Consider the following 22,966-nt stretch of genomic DNA (forward strand, 5'->3'; position numbering starts at 1 on the left):
TTCCCATTACACACTTGACTCCGAGAATGACATAAGTTGCAGGTGGCTGGATTGCTCATCATGAGGCATCGGTATCCTCTTTTTCACTTGCAATTCTAGAAAAGCGGCTTAATGGCGAGGAGAAAGAGTTGTGTTTATCATTCATTAGGTTGATGTTGAAATGGATTCCGGAGGAACACAAGACAGCCAGAGAGCTTCTTGAACATACGTTCTTGCTCTAGCTGCCAGTTACTTCATTTCGTAACTACGTCTAGTATCGATTCCATTCTGTTTTGACCGACGTTCAAGGAACCCTAAGGTACGTAGAGAGCACTGGGGTGCTGATTGCTCGCGTCCGTGGATATTTGGAAGAAGTGAATATTTCTATGACATATGTATATATTATTTGAACAGAATGACTAGCGTATGTCAAATACCTAGGTAAACATGGAACTCGAGGGCTGCAATGTACCTGGGTTAGAATCAAGGTTAATGGCTCGGAGTGGCACTACAATGGAACGGCTGAGGCTACTCAATTATATTGGACGTATTGATATTATTCATGTATAATAATACAACTCTCCAATGCTACAGTATCAACGTATCATTTCCTCTCAGTGACTTCTCCTTGTCTTTTCATGGGTCTTGTACAGACAAGCCCTAACCCTAGCCCTAACCTTCCACTAACCATATTGGGCCATTACTGGCGACGTGTCTCAACACAAGTTTCCTGATCGAATAAACATGATTATTAATTTCAGATTATCTGGACGAACTCATGAAGAAACCATCTAAAAGAAGAAAAAAAATAGCGCCTTGTTTATAGAGTAGCCGGTGCCAGCCAATCAGTAGACGGAGATGCAGGCCAGTCACGTTGTGCTGATTCTAAAGATAGAATGGGCGCTTACAGCTCCTCCAATCTGCAACCCCCATCACTAACTCTTTAGGTGCATAACTTTCTGTTGTTCAACAAATCACCAAGGACTATTCACTAGTCGCCTGCAATTTCCAGTGTGCTGACGATGGCTATTGGATGCCCAACCACCGAACCACCTCGACCATCCAGTCACCGTCGAGAATATCGAAGAAACTCGCGCCGAGTTGCTCTGCAAGACGAACAGCACGGGCCAATGGAGACCACCAGGCCTCCTCCATTGTCAGTCAAGGAGTGTTTACCTCTGCATTAGTTTCTCTTGGTGTCAATTCACGTGGGGTTGGTGAGATCATCTTCCCCGGTGTTACTTTTTATATAGCCGCTTATAATATGGTGGCATGTTGCTCTCTGCTCGACGTCGGATTCTTCAACCGTCTGTGCTTTTTTGAGCTTTTTTTTTCTGTTCTCTTCGACATCTTTGTCCTGGTCTCTTTTTCCCTCTATCTATCTACTAATAATATCCTGCCGTTGTTTCTTTGCTGGTCAAAGAAGTCATTTTCGAGTCCGTTGATCGGACACACTATGTTATTTTGAGATACCCGTCCAGTTGGATATAATACTGTCGTTGGGATCAGGACAAAGCTCATTTTATCGACTTATATCATATTTAATTTGGGGCGGAAAGGTGATCTGGCATCACTCACACCATGGCAGACTCTCACCATCGCCAGGTTGCGACTTTGAGCTCGCCTCTGCGGCTGGCCCGCAAGCCTTTACTTAATACCATAATGGAAGCCAATGAAAACTCACCCGGAGAACAACAGAGTGTGCGACATGAGATGACGAGGGAGAGTTTACACTCGATTCAAATTGCAATGTCATTTTCTCCAGAGACAGCTAGGCGGATATCGACTCCGGTCGACACATTATCCTCGAGTTCATCCTCATGTTCGGACGAGGAGTGGCAGCAAGGATTACGACCATTTGATGATCTTTACGATGCATCGGATGATGATGAGCGAAACTGTCCTTCGCTAACCGACAGTCGACCTAGCAGTCTTGCAACCATGTCTATTAGAAGTTCGACATATTCAACTAACAGTCGGAATCGATACCCGAGTCTTATGATCCCCACAGCGAGCCTGTGGCCATCGCTTGTTAATCCTCATAAGAGTTCTCCTGTCCCTCCAACTCCACCACCGAAAATCCCAGTGTCGCCAGCAGCGCTATCGATGCTGCCTGGGAATGTACCGGCAATACATGCTCCTCCTTCGTTGGATGGGAGCTTATCCTCAGATCAGATATCGAATATCAGTTCTCCGGCCACGCCAGACTTACGCCCAGTGCGTGACCATGATTGGGACAATGAAATCATTCGCGTACGACAGGATCCCACTGCGCCTAGTAGTGCAGGCGCATCCAGTACTGACTTGACAACTGACGAGGAGAGAGCAATCGAAACATCCGTCGATGACTGGAATCCTCTCCTCGATAGTTTCCCAGCTATACCTGCCGGATTCGAGAGTCACGAGCCAGCAGTACTTTCGCCTGATGATCAACATAATAATCCTGTTTCGCCCCGCTCCGAAAGCCCTGAACTTGATGGAATCACCCTACCCCCAGCTGCCATTGCGACTCTTCAACACATCCCACTTGATTCCACGCCTGGCCCCTGGTCTGAAACTTCGGAAAAGAATGATGAAATGTGGCAACTCGCTACACCACCGACTAACCGTCAACAACGGAATAGCCCTCCTCCAGACGCGACACCCGATTCTGAGCTGTCTGGTTACAGTTTTACGAATCTCAGCATCCCATCTCCTGGGGGCTTCTTCTCGTCACTTGATCCCAAGTCGAGGTATACTTGGTCGTTGCCGAGTGTAGTCAATCCACCAACTACTGCTGTTGCTGCAAGATTTTATGATCTCCCCTGGGGTCTGGATCAGGGTGAGGTTGTGGAACAGGTCGTTGAAGTTGCGGTGGACCAGAATATCGCGGAAGATCAACCTACCGCTGTTCCTATTACGGCTATCAGAATTCCCTCTGCACAGCACAAACGCAGCGACTCACATGATAGTTCAAGCCCCGTTGTCGCAGATGTGGAGGAACTCGACCGCTCAGGAGTCCCAGCATACGAATATGACGAAGCTTATGACGATGAACTAAAACGTCAAGCCGTTGCTAATCTTGACCGAACTAGTGTGTGGTTGGCAGCTCAACATTCATATTTGTCGGCTCTCAGCGAGACAAATCCTGTCAATGTGGTAGAGGCCAACAAGAAACCCGAGCCTCTCGAAGTTGAGAACCGCCCAGTTTCGTCATCTGGACACTCACCCCCTCGCAAATCCGTCCGGTTCTCAGAAGACGTACAAGAACTAACAATGTCTCCTCTTCCACCACCACCAGAAGACATGAGCAAAGATTCCATCTACTGGCGTGGATTCCAGTTCGTTCTACAACAATCCCGTCGACGAGATGTTTTCTTGCATAGCGATATTCGTTTCGACGCTGTGCAATCTGTCCGACTTGGATTCCCACAGAAACATCGTGCTGCATTGCTAGGCAAGTTCGAGTTAGAGGCACCAGAACGACCTGGCTACAAAGGACCGTTCTCGCAAGCACCACGGAAATCGGTGCTTGCAGAAGTTCTCGCCGAACAAGCACTGTACTCGAATCTGGAGAAAGAGCAGATGGTTCTTTCACAGCTGTATCAGTCCATGTGGGCTGTGGATGCCTCGCGATTTTTGAACGGTGGTCGACTCATTTCTCGACCAGCTGCGAAACGTTTATCGACAATTTTGAAACAAATGGACAATCCACAACTCGGTACTATTGCCCCAAAGCGTCGATTGAGGGTTCTCGACCTCGGTGGTCAAGCTACATGTGGATGGGCGTGGCAACTCGCGCACGACTACCCCGATGTCAAGGTGTATACAGTTGTTGGCAAGAACCAAGAAGTAAACAGCCACATCAAGGGTCCCGCCAACCATCGTCGCGTCTCGGTGCCATGTTTATGGAAACTACCCTTCCGCAACAATCAATTCGACGTTATCTCTGCACGGTCATTGCACGCTCTTCTCAAAACCGAGCGTCCCGCTGGGGAAGAACTCGATGAATATGATCTGTGCCTCAAGGAATGTTACCGCTGTCTCAAACCAGGTGGCTATCTGGAATTCTTCACCATGGACTCCTCAATCGCGCGTGCCGGACCTTTAGGAACCGCAGCATCCGTCGAATTCACCTTCAATCTCAAAACCCGTGGCTATGATCCCTCACCCACGCGCGGATTCTTGAGTCGATTGCAACGCTCCAATTTCGCCGATATCAAACGTGCCTGGCTGTTTTTACCTATGGGCATTGAACCCATCAAACCTGAACCAATGCGCGAGACTCCTAACCCCCGAGTGAAAAGTCAGATCGACTGCGAAGCCATCCAGGGGCCTGTCGGAAGTACAGCTGACGTCGCTAGCATGACCGGTTTGCTCGGTGGATGGATGTGGGAGCAATGGTTGTTGAAGATACAAATGGAAATGGGACGGGAAGAGAATGATTTACTCAAAGATATTGGGGGCGTGTTTGATGAAGGGAGGAAACTTAATGCTGGCTGGACTTGTTTGTCTGGATGGGCTATGAAGCCTACTAGGAGGTCAACGATGATGATGATGATGATGAATAGGGGTAGTTCGAATGAGGGGAGCAGCTTCTAGGCTATTCTGTTATTTTCCTATGTCAATGCTCTTTTTTGCGTTCTTTTCTGATCTAATATACCCCTTGGTGTTCCAAGTCTTTTTGCCCAACTTGAAGATTATTATCCTATGTGCCGGATTTACGGAGTATATGTATCTGTATGTTAATATCACACCTCCCACAAAATTAATATCAAGACCTCAACCGTTGGTTGACATTTTATATTCCACCTATCTCCAAGCTATGATATTCATAGTAAAAAAGTATGTATGACTAAAACTCATAGTTTCCTGAAATTGTATGCAGGTCACGTGACTCCAGAACAAACCAGAGCTACCCTTTCTGCTGCCCGCTTTCGACCACTTCAACCTAGCGAAACGAAACAACTTCAGCGATTATTGAGCATAACGATTATTGCCAGTGGTATCGTGCTGTAAGGGCTCTTCCCAAATTACCGAATTCACTTAAACGCCAAGAGATGCAATCATCGCAGACATAATCGCATTTTCAGTTGTTCAACTACTTTCCCCGCCCAAACCACATTATTTAATTCATACACAGCACAAGTCACGATGTTGTTCTTCAGGTACGGTGCCCCAAAACCAAGAATTCAGAAGTTTCATGCAAGCGATCTAATCAAATATATATGAGAAAGCTTCTTCAAAACCCTCACAAACCACATCGTAACTGTCGAACTCAAAAACGACATTCGCATCCGCGGCACCTTGAAATCAGTCGATCAATACCTCAACATCAAGCTGGATGACGTCGATGTGCTGGATTTGGATAAATATCCGCATCTGTCGTCGGTGAAGAATATGTTTATTCGAGGGAGCGTGGTGCGATACGTGGTTTTGCCGCAGGCGGAGGTTGATAGAGGGTTGTTGGAGGATGCGACAAGGAGAGGTTTGTTTCTCCCTACTTCTATATCCGCTTTTAGTCTGGGGAGTGCTGACCGATTTATGTTTGGGATATAGAGGCTGCGAATCAGGCTAGTAAGGCTCGATGAAGGGATTACGACGTACGGACCATTACGATAGAAGGGGAATATGTTACGACACGGTCGAACTCGCAAAGAGACCCGAATAATAAATGAGGTTTCTACGACACCTGGGACTTATGTTACATAGCGCCATTGCGCGAAATGTTATGATACTTCGGACGCTGTGTATGATGGAGAGATTAAAGGTTGAATATTCCGGTTACCTGGCCTGGAATGAGGAATGAAGAGACTTGTGTGTCTAAAATTTTATATCCGGCGGAAAGCATATGATGGCGCAGTTGTTATTGCGGTTGCGATCATGTTTAGTGGGAGTCCCGGAGCAACTTATGTTGGAATAGACTCAATTGACAGTGATAATGTCAGGTCATTTGCGAGTCCTTTTATACAGTTAATTGTATAACAACTACAAGTTTCATCCCCGTTATGGTTCTAGTCCATGTCAATGTAGGAGCCTTTTAAGGAATGCCCCTCATACAACCTGCCAGACAATCGTCAATCATCACATGTACAAGGTCCGGATGAAGTGTAACCAGAAACATCTATGGAAGTGCTACCCTACGACATAGGGTACGTTTCAACCTGTGGCTTAGGAGGCTTGGAAGCTGCGGCGATCATCTCATATCCTTCCGGATCCCGAATAAACAACCAGCCAACCAACCAACCAACCAACTCATTCTTCAAAGGTCTAATTAGATGAGCTGACGTTTAAGGACCGTGATGGATCCGCTGCTTATTTTGGACCTAGAAAAGTTTCAGCCTCGAATTATGGTGGCTTGGCCAACAGTGTTTGGATTAACGGGCTGTGAGTGGGTGGATGTTTTCGTACTAGGGTAAGTATAAAATGAAATAGATTTCGCTGCTGTATTCGAGACTGAAGATTTTCTTCATAATCTCAAAGCTGCATATCCGAAAACGTCGATTCCTGATCCAGACAATCCAAGAACGACTACAATGATGAGTGACATGGTTAAAATCGCATCTACAGGACAAGGGTCCTGGTCAGCCATCATAACCACGGTGATAGCCTCTATCGCTGTTCTCGCTTCACCAACATCAGGTGCATCTTCTGATTCTGCATGTAATGCTACCACAATAAACAGCAATACATACTGGCAACCCACTGCCGGCACAACCTGGCAAATTGAGCTCCTCTACAAACTAAACGATACCTCTGTCGACGTCCAAGTCTACGACATCGACCTCTTCGACACAGACGCCGACCAGATCTCATCCCTGCAAGCCGCCGGCCGGAAAGTGATTTGCTACTTTTCAGCTGGAAGTTGGGAGAACTGGCGCCCGGACGCTGATCAATTCAACTCGGCCGATCTGGGTGGTGATTTAGACGGTTGGGCCGGCGAGAAATGGCTCAATATCAGCTCGGATAGCGTCAGAAAGATTATGACCGCACGATTAAATATGGCCAGTCAAAAGGGTTGCGATGGCGTTGATCCCGATAATGTGGACGGGTACTCGAACAAGGAAAATGCGCTTGATCTGACACAAGAGCAGTCAATTGGCTATGTCAATTTTCTGGCCAAAGAGGCTCATTCACGGAACATGGCGATTGGACTTAAGAATGCGGGCGATATTATTGAGAGTGTGCTGGACAACATGCAGTGGTCTGTTAATGAGCAGTGCGTTCAATACGGGGAGTGTGATAAGTACACCCCTTTTACGGATGCGAACAAGCCGGTTTTTCATATTGAGTATCCCAAGGGGGAGGATGTCAATAATGACAAAGATGTTACGGATGCGCAGAAGAAGAAGGCGTGTGTTTTTGAAGGGTCGGAGAAGTTTTCGACTGTGATTAAGAATATGGATTTGGATAATTGGGTTCAGTTCTGCTGATTTGACGATCACCTAGGTAGCTTGGGTATAGAAATGGAAGCAACTGTTGCTGTAATAAAGTAAAAACTTAGTTGAAAATCCTTTTTAGAATAAGTAAGGTATTGGCGAAACCCACCTGGATTTGCAATTTGGAGATGATTGATCCATGGATGCAATCCCCGGGCCGACTATCATGGAATAGATGTAACCTGACTCCGAGCTATAAACAGAGAAGCAAGCGCTTTCAATATTTAAAGGTTGTAGTTTCCGTGATTCTTCTTTCTGAATCCAAAAAATCACTAGTTCAATATACCGTAGGTGTTCTCCTGAACATATCCATGGATCACTTGAATATCGAGATTGGTCAAGTATAAAAAGGGACTTTTGTAAGCCATGTAAAGTCATCCAAATCAAAAAAGAGCTCCAGATTTGAGAGTGACTGAGAAGACAAATCTTCGCTACTATTCCCAGAGTTCATGTGCCTCTCAAGATCACTTTGAGGAGATTTCTGGCGATGGTTCGATCCTACTGGACACCAGTACTGAAACGTAGCGGCGTTATAAGCATTATGAGATGTAGGTTCTTGGGTTCGTTGCGAGGCCTGCCTTAATTGAGAGTAATTCTTGGGTATGATTGAAGTCAAAATTTGTAATGCAGTTGTCAGCCTAAGGATCGAGGAGTCAAAGGTCGTGTACTGTCGGAGAACTGCAATGGCCTTATGAAAGCTGCCGTAGATTGAATCTTCTGGTATTTCAGCCACCACGGAAGGGCTAAGGCTGGCTGCAATGAGAACTGTCGCAGATGTATACAAGAATTCCGCATTGTACCACCATGCAGAGAGATCTCTCGTTTCATTGGAACTTGTACCTTCGTTGACGTGTATGATATCAATAGCTTCTTGAGCTACCTTTACGCATACAATTGCACATTGCAAGGAGACCCTGTGAGAGAGCAAGCTTCCAGCAGGAACGGATACTCCGTTGTTTCGAAGTTCGGAGGTAATGATGCATTGGAGCATAGGTCTTAACAACAATAAATGTACGTAAAGATGTCTTAAACTTTTGTTAGTTAGGCATCAACCATAGTAGAGTATCTACAGACGCACCTTTGACGAAGGATTACTGCTCGACGGAGGAGCAGGCCATTCATGTCATTATCTGGAGAGTGAAATCCAACCTTATAATAACGAGGAATCTTATTTTCCCAATTCGCAAGCCTCGCTTCGAGCTCGAGGACGGAACTGTTTGCTTCAAAAGATGGAAAGTGTTCGAGAGAATCATAGCATCTTTGAGATTTGCTCGAGTGCGTATGGAAGAGAATGTCATGTAAGATATCAAGTAATCTTAGAGAGACCGAGTAAAATTCAGCTGCACGAGTTTGCTGCACCTGAGTAGTGTGCGATCGAGGATGCAACAGTTGAGTTTCTTCTTCGTCAAATAAGGGGAGAGGAATAGCGGCTGCTGTCCTTTGATCAATCATACATGCTCGATCGTACATCATGGAAACTTCTCTATCCACAAGCACGCAACCATGCCAGACTTTGCGAAGCAGGTTTTTCGTTCGACTTACGGACTCCCGTTCGCTTTTCTCGATGAGGTGGAGCTCGAGAACCTGCGCTGTACGTAATGCAAGTCCAGCGAACATCAAGCACGTACGAGGAACAAAAATGCTCTGGTAATACAGTGCTAAAAGCAGGTATGACTGGACTGAACGGATAGAGCATGATTCGATGTCCAGTAATTCTCGTGCCCGTAAGCAAAAGGTGGCAGCCAAGTGCTCATGGTCTGGGCCTGCCAATTTGATGTGCCGGCTGCTGATGGCAAATATAGAGTTAAGAAGACATAAGAACGACTTTTTGTCGGTAATGGAGTTTTCCTGGTTACAGATCTTACCGTAGTCTTCTTCAATGTGTGGTTTGTCTAGAATGGGATACAGAACATGCACGTGGTTCCAGTAGGAGCTAAGCAGGATGTCCGCTTGTTGTCGAGCAGGTAGGGGGTGGCCGAAATCCTTTTGCCGTACCTTTTGCCGTGAAATATGGCCGGGATCTCGAACACTCGATGCCTCACCGAGCTTTTCTGTGATTGCTTTCTCCAGTCCTCGTATGAAATTTTCAGAGTAGGAACCGGCGACGGGGTCCTGCCTGTGACCGGCACCTATCACTGTGTTATTGGAAGAATGGCGATATGGGATGAATGCCGAATCCGTGCTCTCCAGGGCCTCAGGAAGCGATTGAGTTAACGGTGGGACAATGAGAGTGGCTGGAGTTGATAGTCGTAAGTCTGTACCTGTGGATTCCGCCCACGGAACAGACGTCTCCCACATAAGAGGCTCGGGTAAGGTTGAGAGAGCAGTAACAGGTCTAACCGGTGTTCGTGGGATTGACTGTTCTGAAGCACTACCGATACTCCGGTTGTTACTGTCCTGAATTTGACCATTAAACCCTTCAAGGAACCTAATCCTATCCTCCAGCTGTCTAATGTACCCAGGAGAAGCATAAGGAACGCGAGAAGAGTCCGAAGCCCACGTGCAGACAGTTTCACTTCTGGGTCTTTTCTCGCATGGGCCGCATATTATAGAGAAACCTTGCTTAGCATGTCCACCCAACTGAAGTGCGGATCACATATGACAATTTGTGAGGTAGCGTGACTGGTATCCTTGTTCATAGCGCTATACCTGGTTGATATCCATCACATTTGACCTGTGTGGGTTGTTAGCTAGTCTTACAAATCTGTCGGGGATACTGATGCAAACCTTCCGGCTCCGACAAGGGTCGCATGCAGTAGCAACCTTCTGCCTCTTGGGCTTTGACATTTCCATGCTGCCTTCCGTATGTTGGCACAATCTTGGATGCTAAGAGAGTATTTGAGAAATAAGAGGAAGAACCCAGATGCAGCCCGGCGAGATATTGCCCCGGCGCCAATGAAATCCCAACGGAGTGCTCCGTTGATGTTGCCCCGAGGACGGAACGCATCCGAGACCAACTAACCCTAATCAAGCATTAAACTTGTGGATATATAAGAGGTTGGTCACAGTTTTATAGGCCATGTCATTCGACTCTATTAAAGAAAGGAGAAAGCAAAACAAAATGGAAACCGTCTTAGTAGTCGGAGCAACAGGCAACATTGGCGTAGCTGCCATCCTTGGAGCCCTGCGAGCCAAACGCAATGTACTTGCAATTGTGCGAAACCAGGTATCTGCCGACAAGTTATTCCAGCATGTAAGATCCAAAGACGGCATTACGATCGTCGAGGCCGACATCATGGCGGAGGAGGGAGTTCAGGGCGTTGTTGAGCAAGTCCGGGCTGGGAAGCTACCAACTTTCCAACACGTCTACGCGGCTGGTAAGAGTCTCGATCCCTTGTATGTACATCTGGTAACATTTCTGTGTTTATTTTAGCTGGCGGGGCATACGGTGTAACCCCATTACGGGATCTCAGCACCTCCGAATTGCGCAAATTCATGAGCATCAACTTCGAATCGAACTTTCGTGAGTCGTCCTCTCCTCACAGCATGGCAGGCAGGATTGCACAAAGCTAAATCAAAATACTTTATAGTCGCATACAGTGCAACAATCCCATATCTGCTCGAGCAGAGCAGTTCGACTTCGTTCACCCTCTGCACCGGATCTCAGGGTGACATTGGTGCTCGCGCAGCTCCGGCCATCACCCAAGGTCCCCTGTACTCCATGGCCAACGTAGCGTGTCGTGACAACGAGAACACCAATGTTCGTTTTAACGAAGTATACCTGGCAACTCGCGTCGAGGTTGATTCAGTGGCTGAGAAGACAGGTGCAATGAAGACATCTGATTTCGCTAATGTATATAACGAGCTCCTCTCTCGGCCTGACATTAAGAGCTCTCGGATAACTGTTGCCACAAAAAATGATCTGAAGGATTTGAAGTACAAGAAGAAGATAGATCATTAATATACTTTGACGAAGTGCAATGAACTGTTTATTATCTTCGTTGATTCTGGCCATGTAAACCACAGCTGGGGAGATACCTCAGTACCGTAGGGATCACGATGTTGTGGGCAAGAATGATTCAAAACTGCAGTCTTCTTTGTATGTAACATGTTACAAGTTGGAAACTAGGTCCTGGAGCATGAAATCGCTTGAATTCTGATATTTCCCGGTTTCATCAGTTATTACCTGTTCAGGAAATCGTAACCGTATGATCACGTGATCTCGCGATGCCAGTTCGCGTACATCTTCCGCGTGTCGCCACACTCCGCTTCTCTCTTCTCGATCGATTTCATCCAAGCTCATCATGCATTGACATGTTCCGAAATCCGCGAGAAAATAGAGATATCCCCTCAACTGACTACGTTCTTCCGTCGACCGGCCGCCCGCCAACTCCTCCTGGTCAAAAATCTCGTACGAAGAGACTCGAATCATCTTCGGTGCCTACGCAAATGGCTGGAACAGCTGTGAAAAAATCGACTACAACACCGGCTTCGAAGAGAACTCCGTCGTTCCAGACACCAAAAAGAGGATCTTCTGCTGTGAAGAAGAATGGGAATACGAGTATATTGAACTTCTTCAAGAAGGCTGATGGACCCCCGCAATCGCAGCTGAAGCAGCCTCGATTAACTCAGTTTGGGGTTACTATTTCAAGATTCGATGTGGCCGGCAATGGAAGGAAAAGTGCTTTGGTAAAAGGGGATTCTGCTGGTGAAGGATTGTTTGTGGAAGATATGAATCGATCGTGGAAGAAGTTGGTCGATATTAGAGATGACACACGGACAAAGAAAACCAGTTCCCCGACTGATGTACCGGAGGCATCAAGTATACCTGCAGCAGAGCCCAAATCTGAGGACACAGAGTCGAAACGCTTTAACGAAAGTTTTAGCTCGGTAAAAAGACGAAAAGTCAATTCTCTGGTGGTTAAAGGGCCTTTTATCGACGAATCAGATAGCGAGGATGAAGAGGAATATACACCATTTACAGATACAGACAAATCAAACCATGTGCAATCATCCGAATCGTCTATCGAACGACCACCTCCTCTGGTAAGAGCAGCCACTAGCAACTTTGAGACAAGTGCGGTGGCCGATGACTTTGATGATATAGAAGATGACATAGAGGGCGATGAGTTTTTGGGAAAGGCATGGATGCAAGATGAGACCAGTGCTTTTGGGATATCGGAAGGCGATCCCATGGACGACGGACCGTCGTGTCCTATATGTCAGGCCAGCTTGGCTGGGCAGTCACATGCGGTGAGTTTGATGGCTTGTTTAGGCTGTCAACCAACTGATATAATATAGGATGCATCTTTACATGTGAATGCTTGCTTGGATACGAATCAGCAACCATTATCCCCCAAAAAGGAACGCACACCTAGTGGTCTAACGCGACAGGAAAAGGCGGCTATAGCTAGACCTGCACAACAAAATCCATTCGCGGAAAAGTCTACAGGCAGTACGTCGGCATTTGCGAAACTCATGGCGGGCAATGCCGAAGACTCCGCATGGGCTACAGCTGCTGCCAATGAAGTGGCATCACGAGGTAAACAAGCTTACGAACGGACGTGTCCTTTTTACAAGATCTTACCAGGGTTCTCAATCACGGTGGATGCGTTCCGTTATGGCTCTGTGGAGGGATGTCAAGCATATTTTCTCAGTCATTTCCACAGCGATCATTATGGTGGTCTGACTGCTTCATGGAGTCATGGACTTATATACTGTAGTAAAGTCACAGGCAACCTTGTCCGGCAGCAGCTCAAGGTCGACCCAAAATATGTCGTTGACCTCGAATTTGAGAAAAAGACGGAAGTCCCAAACACTAAAGGGGTTTATGTTACTATGTTATATGCCAACCATTGCCCTGGCAGTTCTCTTTTCTTATTTGAAAAAGTCATGGATACCGGCCGTATACACCGGGTGTTGCATTGCGGTGACTTTCGAGCTTGTCCAGCTCATGTCCAGCATCCTCTACTGAAGCCAGACGTTGTCGACGTGGCATCAGGTCAGTCACACCAACAGCGGATTGATGTGTGCTATTTGGATACGACGTACCTCAACCCAAAATATGCCTTCCCGAATCAAGAAGATGTTATCACTGCTTGCGCAGATATGTGTGTACGGCTGAGCGATGAGCAGGGTGACCGAAATGAAGCACTGGAGTTTCACAAACGTGGAAAAATGGATGCGATGGCCAATTTCCTCTCGACGACAAAGGGCAAGGATTTTACACCGTCGTCGTTTACATCCGATTCGTCACGCGGACGACTTTTAGTCGTTATTGGAACGTATAGTATCGGTAAAGAGCGAATATGTCTCGGTATTGCTCGCGCATTGAAATGCAAAATATACGCACCGCCTCAAAAACAACGAGTCTGCGCATGTCTCGAAGACCCAGAACTTTCTTCACTTCTCACCGACAACCCTCTCGAAGCCCAAATCCACATGCAAATTTTATTCGAAATCCGCGCGGAAACCTTATCCGATTACCTGCAATCTTTCAAAGGTCATTTCTCCCGCGTCGTCGGCTTCCGCCCAACAGGATGGACTTACCGACCTCCTGGTGGCCGTTTGCTGGACAATCCTCCTGTGGCCAACGTCCTATATTCCAGCAATTGGAAAACGCCCTTCAGCGTCTCTGATCTTGTACCGCAGCGAGGCAGTACGAAGGAATCATCCTGTTTCGGAGTCCCGTATAGCGAGCATAGCTCATTTCGGGAATTGACGATGTTTTGCTGTGCCCTTCGAATAGGACGGATAATTCCTACGGTGAATGTGGGGAGCGCAAAAAGCAGGGAGAAGATGAAGGCGTGGATTGAGCGGTGGGAAGCCGAGAAGAGGAAATCTGGGTTGTTCAAAGTAGAGGGCCCGACCTGGTAGATTCCTTATCTATAACCTATGAGAAACGGCTTTTTGATTAGACATCATGTATAAATTTTTGATTTTGATTTTGTACCTGTACAGAGTAACTAACTACATATCGTGGAACAGACTGCTGAAGATTATGTAACTCGGGAATGTGCGGAGACGAAGCCACAAAAGGCGGGGTTGACCTGTCTCTCTAAACAAGACAACCCAGCCTTTAAGGGATATAAGTTCTATAAGGGATGAATTCTATTTCTAGAGAAGCCACGTACGCACTTATCGGCATCGCGGCTTTCTAGGGTTATTCCATCATACCAATTAGGTAGAGCCTGCATAGCCGTCCTCGGGCATAAAAATCGGCAGATCATAGGCTGCACCAATACAGGGCTGCAGAAACGCACTGACTCAACAGTCGGATATGTTTCCCCAGACTTCCACAGATCCCTTTATTGACTTTGTCAGAGAGTTTCTCGAGTAACGCAAATTATTTCCCGACTCTTTGGACCGAGTTGCGGGTGGAGTTGCTTGGTTAGCCGAGAGTTTGGCGCGTTTGGGAGTGTATATATATATACGAGGATACAATACTGAGAGGGACAAAGAAGAGCTTCTATACACTGGATTCTCTTTATACTATCTTTCTTTATTTATTCTCCGGATTCTGCTGGAATAGCTAGATGAGATTAATTTCTTCATCCAATTCATCCTATCTCCATTGACAATTAAATCTCCATACATCGGCTTAAGGCTTACGGTATACAACATGTCGAATCCATCCCTCGTCTCTCTACTAATCACCCCCTACACAATCCTTCTCCTCTTCGTTCTTTACTATTTACTCCCCTACCTCGCCAAAACACACTGGCTCTTTATTCCCGCACCTTTTCCCGCCGCATACACAAACCTATGGCTCCTTTGGCAGGCTCGGCGCGGTCGTCGGTTCTTAGCTGTGAATGAGGCTCATAAGAAGTACGGCAAGTTTGTGCGGATTGCGCCGAATCATATTAGTATTGCCGATGATGGGGCTATTCAGGCTGTTTATGGGCACGGAAATGGATTCTTGAAGTCGTACGTATTTCCTCTCAACAATTAGATCGGGGGAGTTCTGACTCGCAAAGGGATTACTACGACGCCTTCGTATCTATTCGTCGTGGATTATTCAACACCCGGGACAGAACAGAACACACCCGTAAGCGCAAGACAGTGTCTCATACCTTTAGCGCAAAATCCATTGGTCAATTCGAGCAATACATACACGCGAATATCGAGTTATTCGTTAAGCAGCTCACAAAATTGTCCCAAACGCAACGCAATCCGAAGACCGAGTATGCATCGATCGATGCATTGAATTGGTTCAATTATCTGGCGTTTGATATCATTGGTGACTTGGCCTTTGGCGCCCCTTTCGGCATGTTGGAAAAGGGTAAGGATGTCGCTGAAGTACGCAAGACCCCTGATTCGCCGCCTACATATGCCCCTGCGATTGAAGTGTTGAATCGCCGTGGTGAGGTTTCGGGAACGCTGGGAATTATTCCCGGTCTGAAACCTTATGCATCGTATCTACCGGACTCATTCTTTAGCAAAGGTCTCGAAGCCGTTGAGAATCTAGCCGGTATTGCCGTCGCGCGTGTCAGCGAGAGACTCAAACCGGAGGTTATGGCGAATAATACTCGGGTAGATTTACTGGCTAGATTGATGGAAGGTCGGGACGAGACTGGCGCAAAGCTTGGTCGTGAGGAACTCACGGCTGAGGCTTTGACGCAACTGATTGCGGGGAGTGATACGACTTCAAATACTTCTTGTGCGTTGTTGTACTGGGTTTTGAGAACTCCGGGTGTGATGAAGAAGTTGCAAGAGGTTGTGGATGAGGCGTTACCGGAAAGAGTTAAAGTGCCGACTTACGCTATGTTGAAGGATGTTCCTTAGTATGTCTCCCACCGCTATCAGCTGTACTGATTTTATATGCTAATATTGGTAGTATCCAATATGTCATTCAAGAAACAATGCGCATCCACAGCACATCTTCCCTCGGCCTCCCTCGACAGATCCCAGTGGGCAACCCACCCGTCGAAATCTGCGGCCGAACATTCTTAGCAGGAGACGTCATCTCCGTGCCCTCATACACAATCCATCATTCCACCGAAATCTGGGGCCCCGACGCAGAAGCCTTCGTACCTGAGCGATGGGCTCCCGAACGGCTTACGGCTCGTCAAAAAGCTGCTTTCATTCCGTTCTCAACAGGACCCAGGGCCTGCGTGGGTAGGAATGTGGCTGAGATGGAGTTAACTTGTATTGTGGGAGCGGTGTTTAGAAATTTTGAGTTTGTGTTGGAGCAGGAACATGATATGGAGACGAGGGAAGGGTTTTTAAGGAAGCCTTTGGGTTTGGCGGTTGGGATTAGGCGGAGGGCCGTATAATTTGACCGGAATGAATTGCATGAATCTTGAGATTCTAGTCTGATAGGAATGTGGTCTTCATGTGAAGTATGATGTATATGGTCTTATGTCTCAGTGAATGAAATCGCGAGAATGCTCAACGTTGACTGTGTAGATAGATACTTGACTTGGCGGAAAGTGTAGGCATTCTCGCACACGTTTCTGTACTCATATCCCCAGTGCTGCATTTAAAAATAGAACAAGATGTTGAGGAAGTCATCGACTAATTGATATCAATAATAGATGAAGGATCTCTTGAAGTCTTGATAGTAAATTGGGGTTAGGGTCATAATTTTCGGCCAATAGCATCTATCCTACTACCTGTGGGAACGGTGGGTAAGGCGCTGCGACTGGTATAGAGGCAATTATGTTAGCCACCACCCTCGCATTTCTGACATCATTGAAGGCATAAGGTGTGAACTACATTTCACACTGCAATTTCTACATTCAATGTATAATACCAAGAAGTCAATATACGCATACTTACAGAGAAAAAAAGAATGTCGTATCAAAACATCCCTTCTGTAAACGAAATCAAGCGCGCCGCCGCTGCAGGTCAACGCTTCACTCCCGAAGATGTCTCTTCCATCGCGCAGGCAGAGAGTGAATTAACCGGTGGAGGACCTGTCAAGGGCGGCCCTGCTGGTGTGTTATGCCTTTACCTCCTTATCTAAGAATTTGTGGACAGCTAACAATCATGAAAGCAACCGCTCATTCTCTGTCATCAAAACAGATGAATTTCGACGCTAGACTTGATGAGTTATCACACAAGCCGCCGTCACATATCACGCAAGAAGACGCGAGACAATTACAATCTGCCGAAGTACGTCATGGCAAGGATGGTAGTTCCTCTGACGAGATTCGTTCAGTGACAGTCTTGGGACATTGTTCCCAGAGCAAGATGTCGGCGGACTATATGCATTCCTTATTCCATATAATGAATCGGGATATATGCTAAGCAGAGCTGGCTATATTGTAGGGTCGCGCGTTCAATGCCCCGCCCGGTGTGGCCAGTGTATCGGCTCAGGTACGCTCTATAGCTGATCGAAATGAAGCCTTGGGATTACCGGCCGTGGCGGATCCGGGACCGGTATATGTGACGAAAGAAGAGGCGAGCGAAGCGCAGTCCGTGGAAGCTATGCATACAGGCGGAATGGTGCCAAAGGGAAGTTATGCAGCGCAGATGCAGGTACGTATCTGGACCTGACCTCGATATCGACGGCAGAAGCTCATAGTTGCGATGTACCGTAGAGTGCTGCAGATAAACGGGAAGCGGCAATTAACGGGGTGACCTGGTTGCCGGAGTAGATGGAGTATATTCTGGGGGTGATGATCATGTCAGCTAAAGAAAATGCATAAGAATATAACCTGCATATGAATGGATATCCATCTTCATAAACCTTCGTGTCTTGCAGATCCCGGTAACCGCGATACGCGGCGAGTCGGCGACCAATTTCATCAGGAGTAGGTTTGAAGCAATTCCTTCAGACTCTGGAACCTGACGGTTGGGCTGGAACAATTCCAACTTCGCTTGGAAGAAGGAAGTCCGCGGAAGCCACGGTAGTAAACATCCTGACCGGCATTTGAAATTGTATGAACTTGAACCTTATAAATAGATCTCAAATATGAGCGCAGCAGTAGGATCTCATTCCTGAATCTGTTCGGGCAGGTAGCGAAACATGAACAAACTCGAAAGAGAAGTTCCACATCGACTACATCGTCACTCTGGCCATCAACCGGCGTACTTTTATATGCAGCAACCCAGACTGTCTAACAGAGGACCGAAACGAAGTCCCATCCCCGGAATTCCTTAGTGAGACCCACAGGAGCTATTCTAGCTTGTGAGATTCTCACATCAATCCGGTTCGTTCCGGTTGACAAGCGTTTTGGATTCAGCGGGGATTGAAGATCGTTTGCGCTAAATACGGCGATCATGAAACGGTTTGTGACGGGATTTTCTTCATGTTTTGGACGAAGTTGAAAGAGAAAAGATGGCTTTCGTATGCCAAAAGCTTATTTCAAGTGAGAAGATAAACTAAACTATTAAAGGTTAGCATATGGCCAACTTAAGGCTGTCGCGCTTATCCTTTCCGGGTCTTTCAGAGGCTGAGCCGCCGAGCGCAGGCTCCTCGACATCGCATGAATCTTGTCGACGCATCCATGTCGGTGCACCGGGATGGACTAATCAGAATGCCTGAAAAGTTCCCGCGCAGGTTATTCTGAACGAGTCCAAGCTTTCTCCTTAAGTACGCCGGATCTCCAAACAACAACAACAGTTTGTTGGATATGAGCGAGGGACCGACACCAAAATGCTCTGAATATATATACAAGTCAACATGAATAGACGCTCTCAGATAACGCACATAACTCCTCTACCTTCATACGTCTCGCGCGATGCAGTCCTCGAACTTTTGCACGATCACTCGGTGATGATTACTCTGAATCCTCTAGTCACACACCACGGCCGTACCACACCCCCCCCGCACGCCCTACCAGACGAACACTTCTCGGCATGGTACGAAATAACTGATAAAATCGAATACATCCCGGGAACAGGATTCACGGGTAGCGTAACCTACACGGCATGCATGCACGATCTTCCCACGGGTCTACAAACACACATCCACGCCCCCGCGGGGCTCGAAATACGCGGGAAATGGCAGTTGCTGGGTTGGTTACCGGGTGAGCAACGCCTTGCTCCGGAAATCGGCATTGAACAGTACGATATCCCGAAGGAAGGACTATATTTGAGGGAGGATTGTGATTTGAGGTGTAATTTCTTTTTGACACATTTCGTCAAAAAGAATTTGTACAAGTCTCATGAGTTGTTCGTGAAGAGGTTGTTGGAAATGGCGCGGGAGCGGACGCAAGCCCCTACTGTACCGAGGGTTCGATTGGATAATGGAATTGAAGATGTGGATGTACATGTTTTATCGGATAGTCCGCCGCGGCCGGTAATAGACAACTCGGTATCGCAATATAATGAACAGCGTCAACGCGCTGCACTCGAGTGGCAGGCAAACGGGTACTCTGTATCTGTCTCTGGCGGCGCCCAACAGAGTATATTATCATCCTCTCAACGAGACCAACAGACGTCTTCATTTTCACGGAGAAGAGGCCGCTCACAATCACCGGGATATGCTTTCGTGAAACCATCTCTGGGCTCATCTAAACGATATCCATCAGAGGGACCCAGAAGACGAGATCGTAGCGATTCACATAATTCACATTTATCGGATGATGACTCTCCTACGGGATCAATGTCGTTGGTTCGATCGTTTTCAAGGAGATGGAGGGAAAGGGATATATTGGATGTCTAGGCGGGTGTTGGAGGGGAGTATATACGGGAGGTAACATTTTTGCATTTGATTTATACATAAATTCAGGCGAGCATTTGTTGTGGATTTGTTGGTTAGATTTTGGTTATCTGGCGCATATGCAAATATGTAAATTTCACGCTACCTTAGCTTTCGAAATACGTGTCGGGATCTGGCTATGACATAGCTATTTTTTCCAACTCGCCTGGACAACCGATGCTTGAAACTCCTTCATCAATTCTTCCCAGAACTCTCCAGACTCATATCAATAAGTTCCCCAGCATCCACCTGCTGACCATGACATGGTGTCTGGCCAAGACCACTGTATTCCTCGAACCAATGCCTTATTAGACGAAGTTTGACAGAAACGCGGTCCAAAATTTTATCCTCCTCATCGTTCAGCCAACATGACCATGCTCAAGCGTTTGCAGCATCTAGTTTTAAGGTTATCTGGTCAATAAACGTACAAAATCGCAACTTCTGACTAATGACGTCTCTGTCCCAGCCCCGAATCTCCATCAGAGACAAACTTCAAGATATTAGCAGCACATATTCCAGCTGTTCCCATAAGCTATAAAGTCAGGATGAGATACGGTGCGAGATTGAGAAATGAGTGGAAAAAAGATCTAGTAGCTTCGAGGCACGCCCACATTGTGTTTAAGCGCTGTGAGAACACTGCTATGTCTGCGGAGTCCTTCCATAACGGGTCGTAGTGGCTGATTTCAAGGAGAAAAATACGCGCAAAGTGATGATGCATTATCAAGAGTTCTGGCCCGCAGTAATTAAGAAAACCCATGGACAATAGCTGGGCGTGTCAACACTGCGGTCCGGAGCGTCCTAGCAGAGGTATTTCCTCTATTCATTGATGTCTGTATGAATTCTCCTTCCTTTCTTCTTGTTTTCCCTTCCAATCCTTGTAAGCCATTATTCAGAATTGGCCTGAAGTAAACCCAGCAATCCGACAAATTTAGGCCTCAACTGGGCCAGCAGCTAAGCTTACTAGGGTCTTTTGCGGTTGCATTGCTTCCTATTCCCTTTCTTGTAAGTTTTGCTGCGAAAGCCGGCTCTGCAATGATGATGATTTAGTGCTGACCACTCATCTTTGTTCAAGAGTAAATATTTTTGGCCATCATATTCGTGCTCGAGGCAAGTGGTCTCGCGCTTCGACGCTTTAGTACAACAGGGATGAGATTTTCTTTTGAAGGAAAGCAGAAGTATGCATGACCCTATCCAGAGAAGGAAAAGAATACGAGCTCGGAAAAGACTGATTCCTCGTAGGCTGTTTGCGAAGCCTTCAATTAGGGTTTGGGGACCGCCCTAAAGTGCTTTTCTTATTATTACATGTTGCTCCATAGACATATTCATGCCACTAGTTGGAATATTCATTTTCTTGACTGAACCACCCGCAGACAGTTCATGCCACATATTTCATTACTGGGCATCATTTGCAATTTTTTTGCAAACAACACGCATGACTCTGTGGTAGCCCTAAATAGCCCTAACCCTGGTGATGAAACTGAAGAAATACCAAGGCGGCACATTGGACTATATCGCATCAGGCCTAGTCCCATTCCGCTCCACGTAAATTTTTTTCAGTCGCTGAACTTGCTCTTCTTCCTGATACATAAAACAAAATCGCCTGTACATATTCCCACCACTCTTATGGCCAATTCACTACCTTGTGGAGGGAAGAAATATGGCGTAGAAATACTCTCAGGCCGTCTAATTCATAATTTTCCAGTTTCATTTATACACCGCAAAGGCGTAGTAACTATGATTTCTGAATGGGTTGGACGGGCATATTCTTATTATTTATCTCATCTGTTTTTTTAATAGGATTCTTCGATTCGTTAATTTTGTAAGGATTGAAGTATCTAATCAACTCTTATACTCCACAAAACCCTCCATTTTCGTGAGAACATGATTACCATAAAGCACACCTTTGCTTGGATCGGTATCCACAGAGTGCACGAGACAATTCTCGCCGGGTTCAAAGAAGAATGGGGCGCTGAATCGTCCAAACTTTGCGTCTCCATCTTCATCCTCACTATGCAACCCATGCTGCTTCATTGAGAAGGGAGAAGGAGGAGGAGCTCGCACACGATGCATAGTAGCCACGAACCTCCCACCAGAAACCTTGGCCATTAAATCGCCAATGTTCACGACAACCGATTCTGGGACATAAGGGGCCGGAACCCATTTGCCAGATGAATCTTGGACTTCGAGACCGCCAGTGGAATCTTGGTGGAGGAGGGTGAGGATTCCGCTGTCTGTGTGGGGGGTGCAGCTTAATTTGACGGGGTCGGAGGGTTCTGGGGGTGGTGTTGATGTATCGATGTCGATGGGGGTGTCCGTGGTGTTTGAAGGGGATGGGGGATAATGGAGTAGACGTAATGTGCTGAGGGAGTCGGTTAGGTATGGAGTGAAGAAGTCGGCTGGTTTGTCGAGCGAGGAGGCGAGGAGGGATAAGATGGTGGAGGAGAGGGATTGCAGTTCGATATAGAGCTGTTCTAGACGGGATCGTGATGGATATGTGTTTTCGTCCGGCCAGACGTTGGGTTCTGTGAGGTTGAATCGGGAAGCCGGGTTCGCAGGCATTGAGTGAATTGCTTGCGGAGGACCTATTTCGAATCCTTCTTTGAGGTTGTCCGATGCATCATTCGGCTGAACGGGGAAGTATCTTGTTTGAATTAGTGGAGTCTATCAGAAAACGGCGATAACAGACCAACCCTCTATAGGTATTCAGATTCTCCGGTTTGAATGTCCTCTTGGCCAAATTCATCTTCTTCTCAAGTGGAAGATTAAAAAATTCCAGCGCAAGATCAAAGACATCAGCATGTTTGAATGTCAATGGTGTATTTACTAGGTATGCAAAACCTGTTGTAGCAAAGACATTGTACAGTTTGGTGCTGAGGGTTACTTGATCAGAGTCTGACAGCCCTTCTGGTTTCCGAAGAGGGGCAAGGTCAACGATAGGGAGAGATGAGAATGTAGTTGACATGTTGACGATACTTAAGGC

General features: G+C 46.8%; 9 protein-coding genes across 11 annotated transcripts, besides 2 other annotated features; 7 read left to right on the forward strand and 2 right to left on the reverse strand.

The window, feature by feature from the left end:
- The first annotated feature begins 1,355 nt into the window (after positions 1 to 1,355).
- Positions 1,356 to 5,963, forward strand: TSTA_099080 (uncharacterized protein). The gene is made up of 5 exons (XM_002485846.1): positions 1,356 to 4,531; positions 4,638 to 4,698; positions 4,827 to 5,126; positions 5,196 to 5,446; positions 5,518 to 5,963. The coding sequence occupies exons 1-3, from the start codon at positions 1,561 to 1,563 to the stop codon at positions 4,975 to 4,977; spliced, it is 3,183 nt and encodes a 1,060-aa protein (XP_002485891.1). The 5' UTR covers positions 1,356 to 1,560; the 3' UTR covers positions 4,978 to 5,126; positions 5,196 to 5,446; positions 5,518 to 5,963.
- Positions 4,506 to 4,525: a microsatellite.
- A 222-nt stretch (positions 5,964 to 6,185) lies between the features above and the next one.
- Positions 6,186 to 6,213: a microsatellite.
- A 47-nt stretch (positions 6,214 to 6,260) lies between these two features.
- Positions 6,261 to 7,440, forward strand: TSTA_099090 (endo alpha-1,4 polygalactosaminidase, putative; the record flags this gene model as incomplete). Its single annotated transcript, XM_002485847.1, has 2 exons — positions 6,261 to 6,345; positions 6,394 to 7,440. 2 exons carry the CDS (start codon positions 6,261 to 6,263, stop codon positions 7,389 to 7,391), a joined length of 1,083 nt encoding a protein of 360 aa, XP_002485892.1. The 3' UTR covers positions 7,392 to 7,440.
- Positions 7,441 to 7,734: 294 nt separating this feature from the next.
- Positions 7,735 to 10,344, reverse strand: TSTA_099100 (uncharacterized protein; the record flags this gene model as incomplete). The annotated part of the gene is made up of 4 exons (XM_002485848.1): positions 7,735 to 8,422; positions 8,476 to 9,926; positions 10,047 to 10,071; positions 10,115 to 10,344. The coding sequence occupies 4 exons, from the start codon at positions 10,342 to 10,344 to the stop codon at positions 7,735 to 7,737; spliced, it is 2,394 nt and encodes a 797-aa protein (XP_002485893.1).
- An 85-nt stretch (positions 10,345 to 10,429) lies between these two features.
- Positions 10,430 to 11,298, forward strand: TSTA_099110 (short-chain dehydrogenases/reductase, putative; the record flags this gene model as incomplete). Its single annotated transcript, XM_002485849.1, has 3 exons — positions 10,430 to 10,714; positions 10,771 to 10,860; positions 10,928 to 11,298. Exons 1-3 carry the CDS (start codon positions 10,459 to 10,461, stop codon positions 11,296 to 11,298), a joined length of 717 nt encoding a protein of 238 aa, XP_002485894.1. The 5' UTR covers positions 10,430 to 10,458.
- A 488-nt stretch (positions 11,299 to 11,786) lies between these two features.
- Positions 11,787 to 14,213, forward strand: TSTA_099120 (DNA repair protein Pso2/Snm1, putative; the record flags this gene model as incomplete). Its single annotated transcript, XM_002485850.1, has 2 exons — positions 11,787 to 12,590; positions 12,639 to 14,213. 2 exons carry the CDS (start codon positions 11,787 to 11,789, stop codon positions 14,211 to 14,213), a joined length of 2,379 nt encoding a protein of 792 aa, XP_002485895.1.
- A 641-nt stretch (positions 14,214 to 14,854) lies between these two features.
- Positions 14,855 to 16,875, forward strand: TSTA_099130 (cytochrome P450 benzoate 4-monooxygenase, putative). Its single transcript, XM_002485851.1, has 3 exons — positions 14,855 to 15,263; positions 15,314 to 16,120; positions 16,174 to 16,875. The coding sequence occupies exons 1-3, from the start codon at positions 14,959 to 14,961 to the stop codon at positions 16,610 to 16,612; spliced, it is 1,551 nt and encodes a 516-aa protein (XP_002485896.1). The 5' UTR covers positions 14,855 to 14,958; the 3' UTR covers positions 16,613 to 16,875.
- Positions 16,876 to 17,009: 134 nt separating this feature from the next.
- On the forward strand, positions 17,010 to 18,340 carry TSTA_099140. Of its 3 annotated transcripts, XM_002485852.1 has the most exons (4): positions 17,010 to 17,275; positions 17,335 to 17,453; positions 17,610 to 17,819; positions 17,882 to 18,340. In XM_002485852.1, the coding sequence occupies exons 1-4, from the start codon at positions 17,131 to 17,133 to the stop codon at positions 17,936 to 17,938; spliced, it is 531 nt and encodes a 176-aa protein (XP_002485897.1). In that variant the 5' UTR covers positions 17,010 to 17,130; the 3' UTR covers positions 17,939 to 18,340. The 3 variants fall into 3 exon arrangements, with proteins under 3 accessions (XP_002485897.1, XP_002485898.1, XP_002485899.1); XM_002485853.1 differs by having other exon boundaries at positions 17,335 to 17,819; XM_002485854.1 differs by having other exon boundaries at positions 17,335 to 18,340.
- A 626-nt stretch (positions 18,341 to 18,966) lies between these two features.
- Positions 18,967 to 19,950, forward strand: TSTA_099150 (uncharacterized protein; the record flags this gene model as incomplete). Its single annotated transcript, XM_002485855.1, has 2 exons — positions 18,967 to 19,584; positions 19,621 to 19,950. 2 exons carry the CDS (start codon positions 18,967 to 18,969, stop codon positions 19,948 to 19,950), a joined length of 948 nt encoding a protein of 315 aa, XP_002485900.1.
- Positions 19,951 to 21,825: 1,875 nt separating this feature from the next.
- Positions 21,826 to 22,957, reverse strand: TSTA_099160 (gibberellin 20-oxidase, putative; the record flags this gene model as incomplete). The annotated part of the gene is made up of 2 exons (XM_002485856.1): positions 22,677 to 22,957; positions 21,826 to 22,627 (listed from the first exon to the last, which is right to left on the reverse strand). The coding sequence occupies exons 1-2, from the start codon at positions 22,946 to 22,948 to the stop codon at positions 21,826 to 21,828; spliced, it is 1,074 nt and encodes a 357-aa protein (XP_002485901.1). The 5' UTR covers positions 22,949 to 22,957.
- Between the last annotated feature and the right edge of the window lie 9 nt (positions 22,958 to 22,966).

The sequence above is a fragment of the Talaromyces stipitatus genome, genomic scaffold (assembly GCF_000003125.1).
Source record: "Talaromyces stipitatus ATCC 10500 scf_1105507295511 genomic scaffold, whole genome shotgun sequence".
Classification (NCBI taxonomy): domain Eukaryota; kingdom Fungi; phylum Ascomycota; class Eurotiomycetes; order Eurotiales; family Trichocomaceae; genus Talaromyces; species Talaromyces stipitatus.

What these genes read in the sequence shown, in the direction of transcription:
- TSTA_099080 (XM_002485846.1), top strand. Translation starts at nt 1,561, where the DNA reads ATGGCAGACTCTCACCATCGCCAGGTTGCGACTTTGAGCTCGCCTCTG. An exon ending in GATGATGATGATGAATAGGG is followed by an intron (nt 4,532 to 4,637) that starts GTAGTTCGAATG and finishes TGGTGTTCCAAG; the next exon opens with TCTTTTTGCCCAACTTGAAG. An exon ending in TTTACGGAGTATATGTATCT is followed by an intron (nt 4,699 to 4,826) that starts GTATGTTAATAT and finishes TAAAACTCATAG; the next exon opens with TTTCCTGAAATTGTATGCAG.
- TSTA_099130 (XM_002485851.1), top strand. Translation starts at nt 14,959, where the DNA reads ATGTCGAATCCATCCCTCGTCTCTCTACTAATCACCCCCTACACAATC. An exon ending in GGAAATGGATTCTTGAAGTC is followed by an intron (nt 15,264 to 15,313) that starts GTACGTATTTCC and finishes TGACTCGCAAAG; the next exon opens with GGATTACTACGACGCCTTCG. An exon ending in ATGTTGAAGGATGTTCCTTA is followed by an intron (nt 16,121 to 16,173) that starts GTATGTCTCCCA and finishes TAATATTGGTAG; the next exon opens with TATCCAATATGTCATTCAAG.
- TSTA_099140 (XM_002485852.1), top strand. Translation starts at nt 17,131, where the DNA reads ATGTCGTATCAAAACATCCCTTCTGTAAACGAAATCAAGCGCGCCGCC. An exon ending in TGTCAAGGGCGGCCCTGCTG is followed by an intron (nt 17,276 to 17,334) that starts GTGTGTTATGCC and finishes CAATCATGAAAG; the next exon opens with CAACCGCTCATTCTCTGTCA. An exon ending in GTTATGCAGCGCAGATGCAG is followed by an intron (nt 17,820 to 17,881) that starts GTACGTATCTGG and finishes GATGTACCGTAG; the next exon opens with AGTGCTGCAGATAAACGGGA.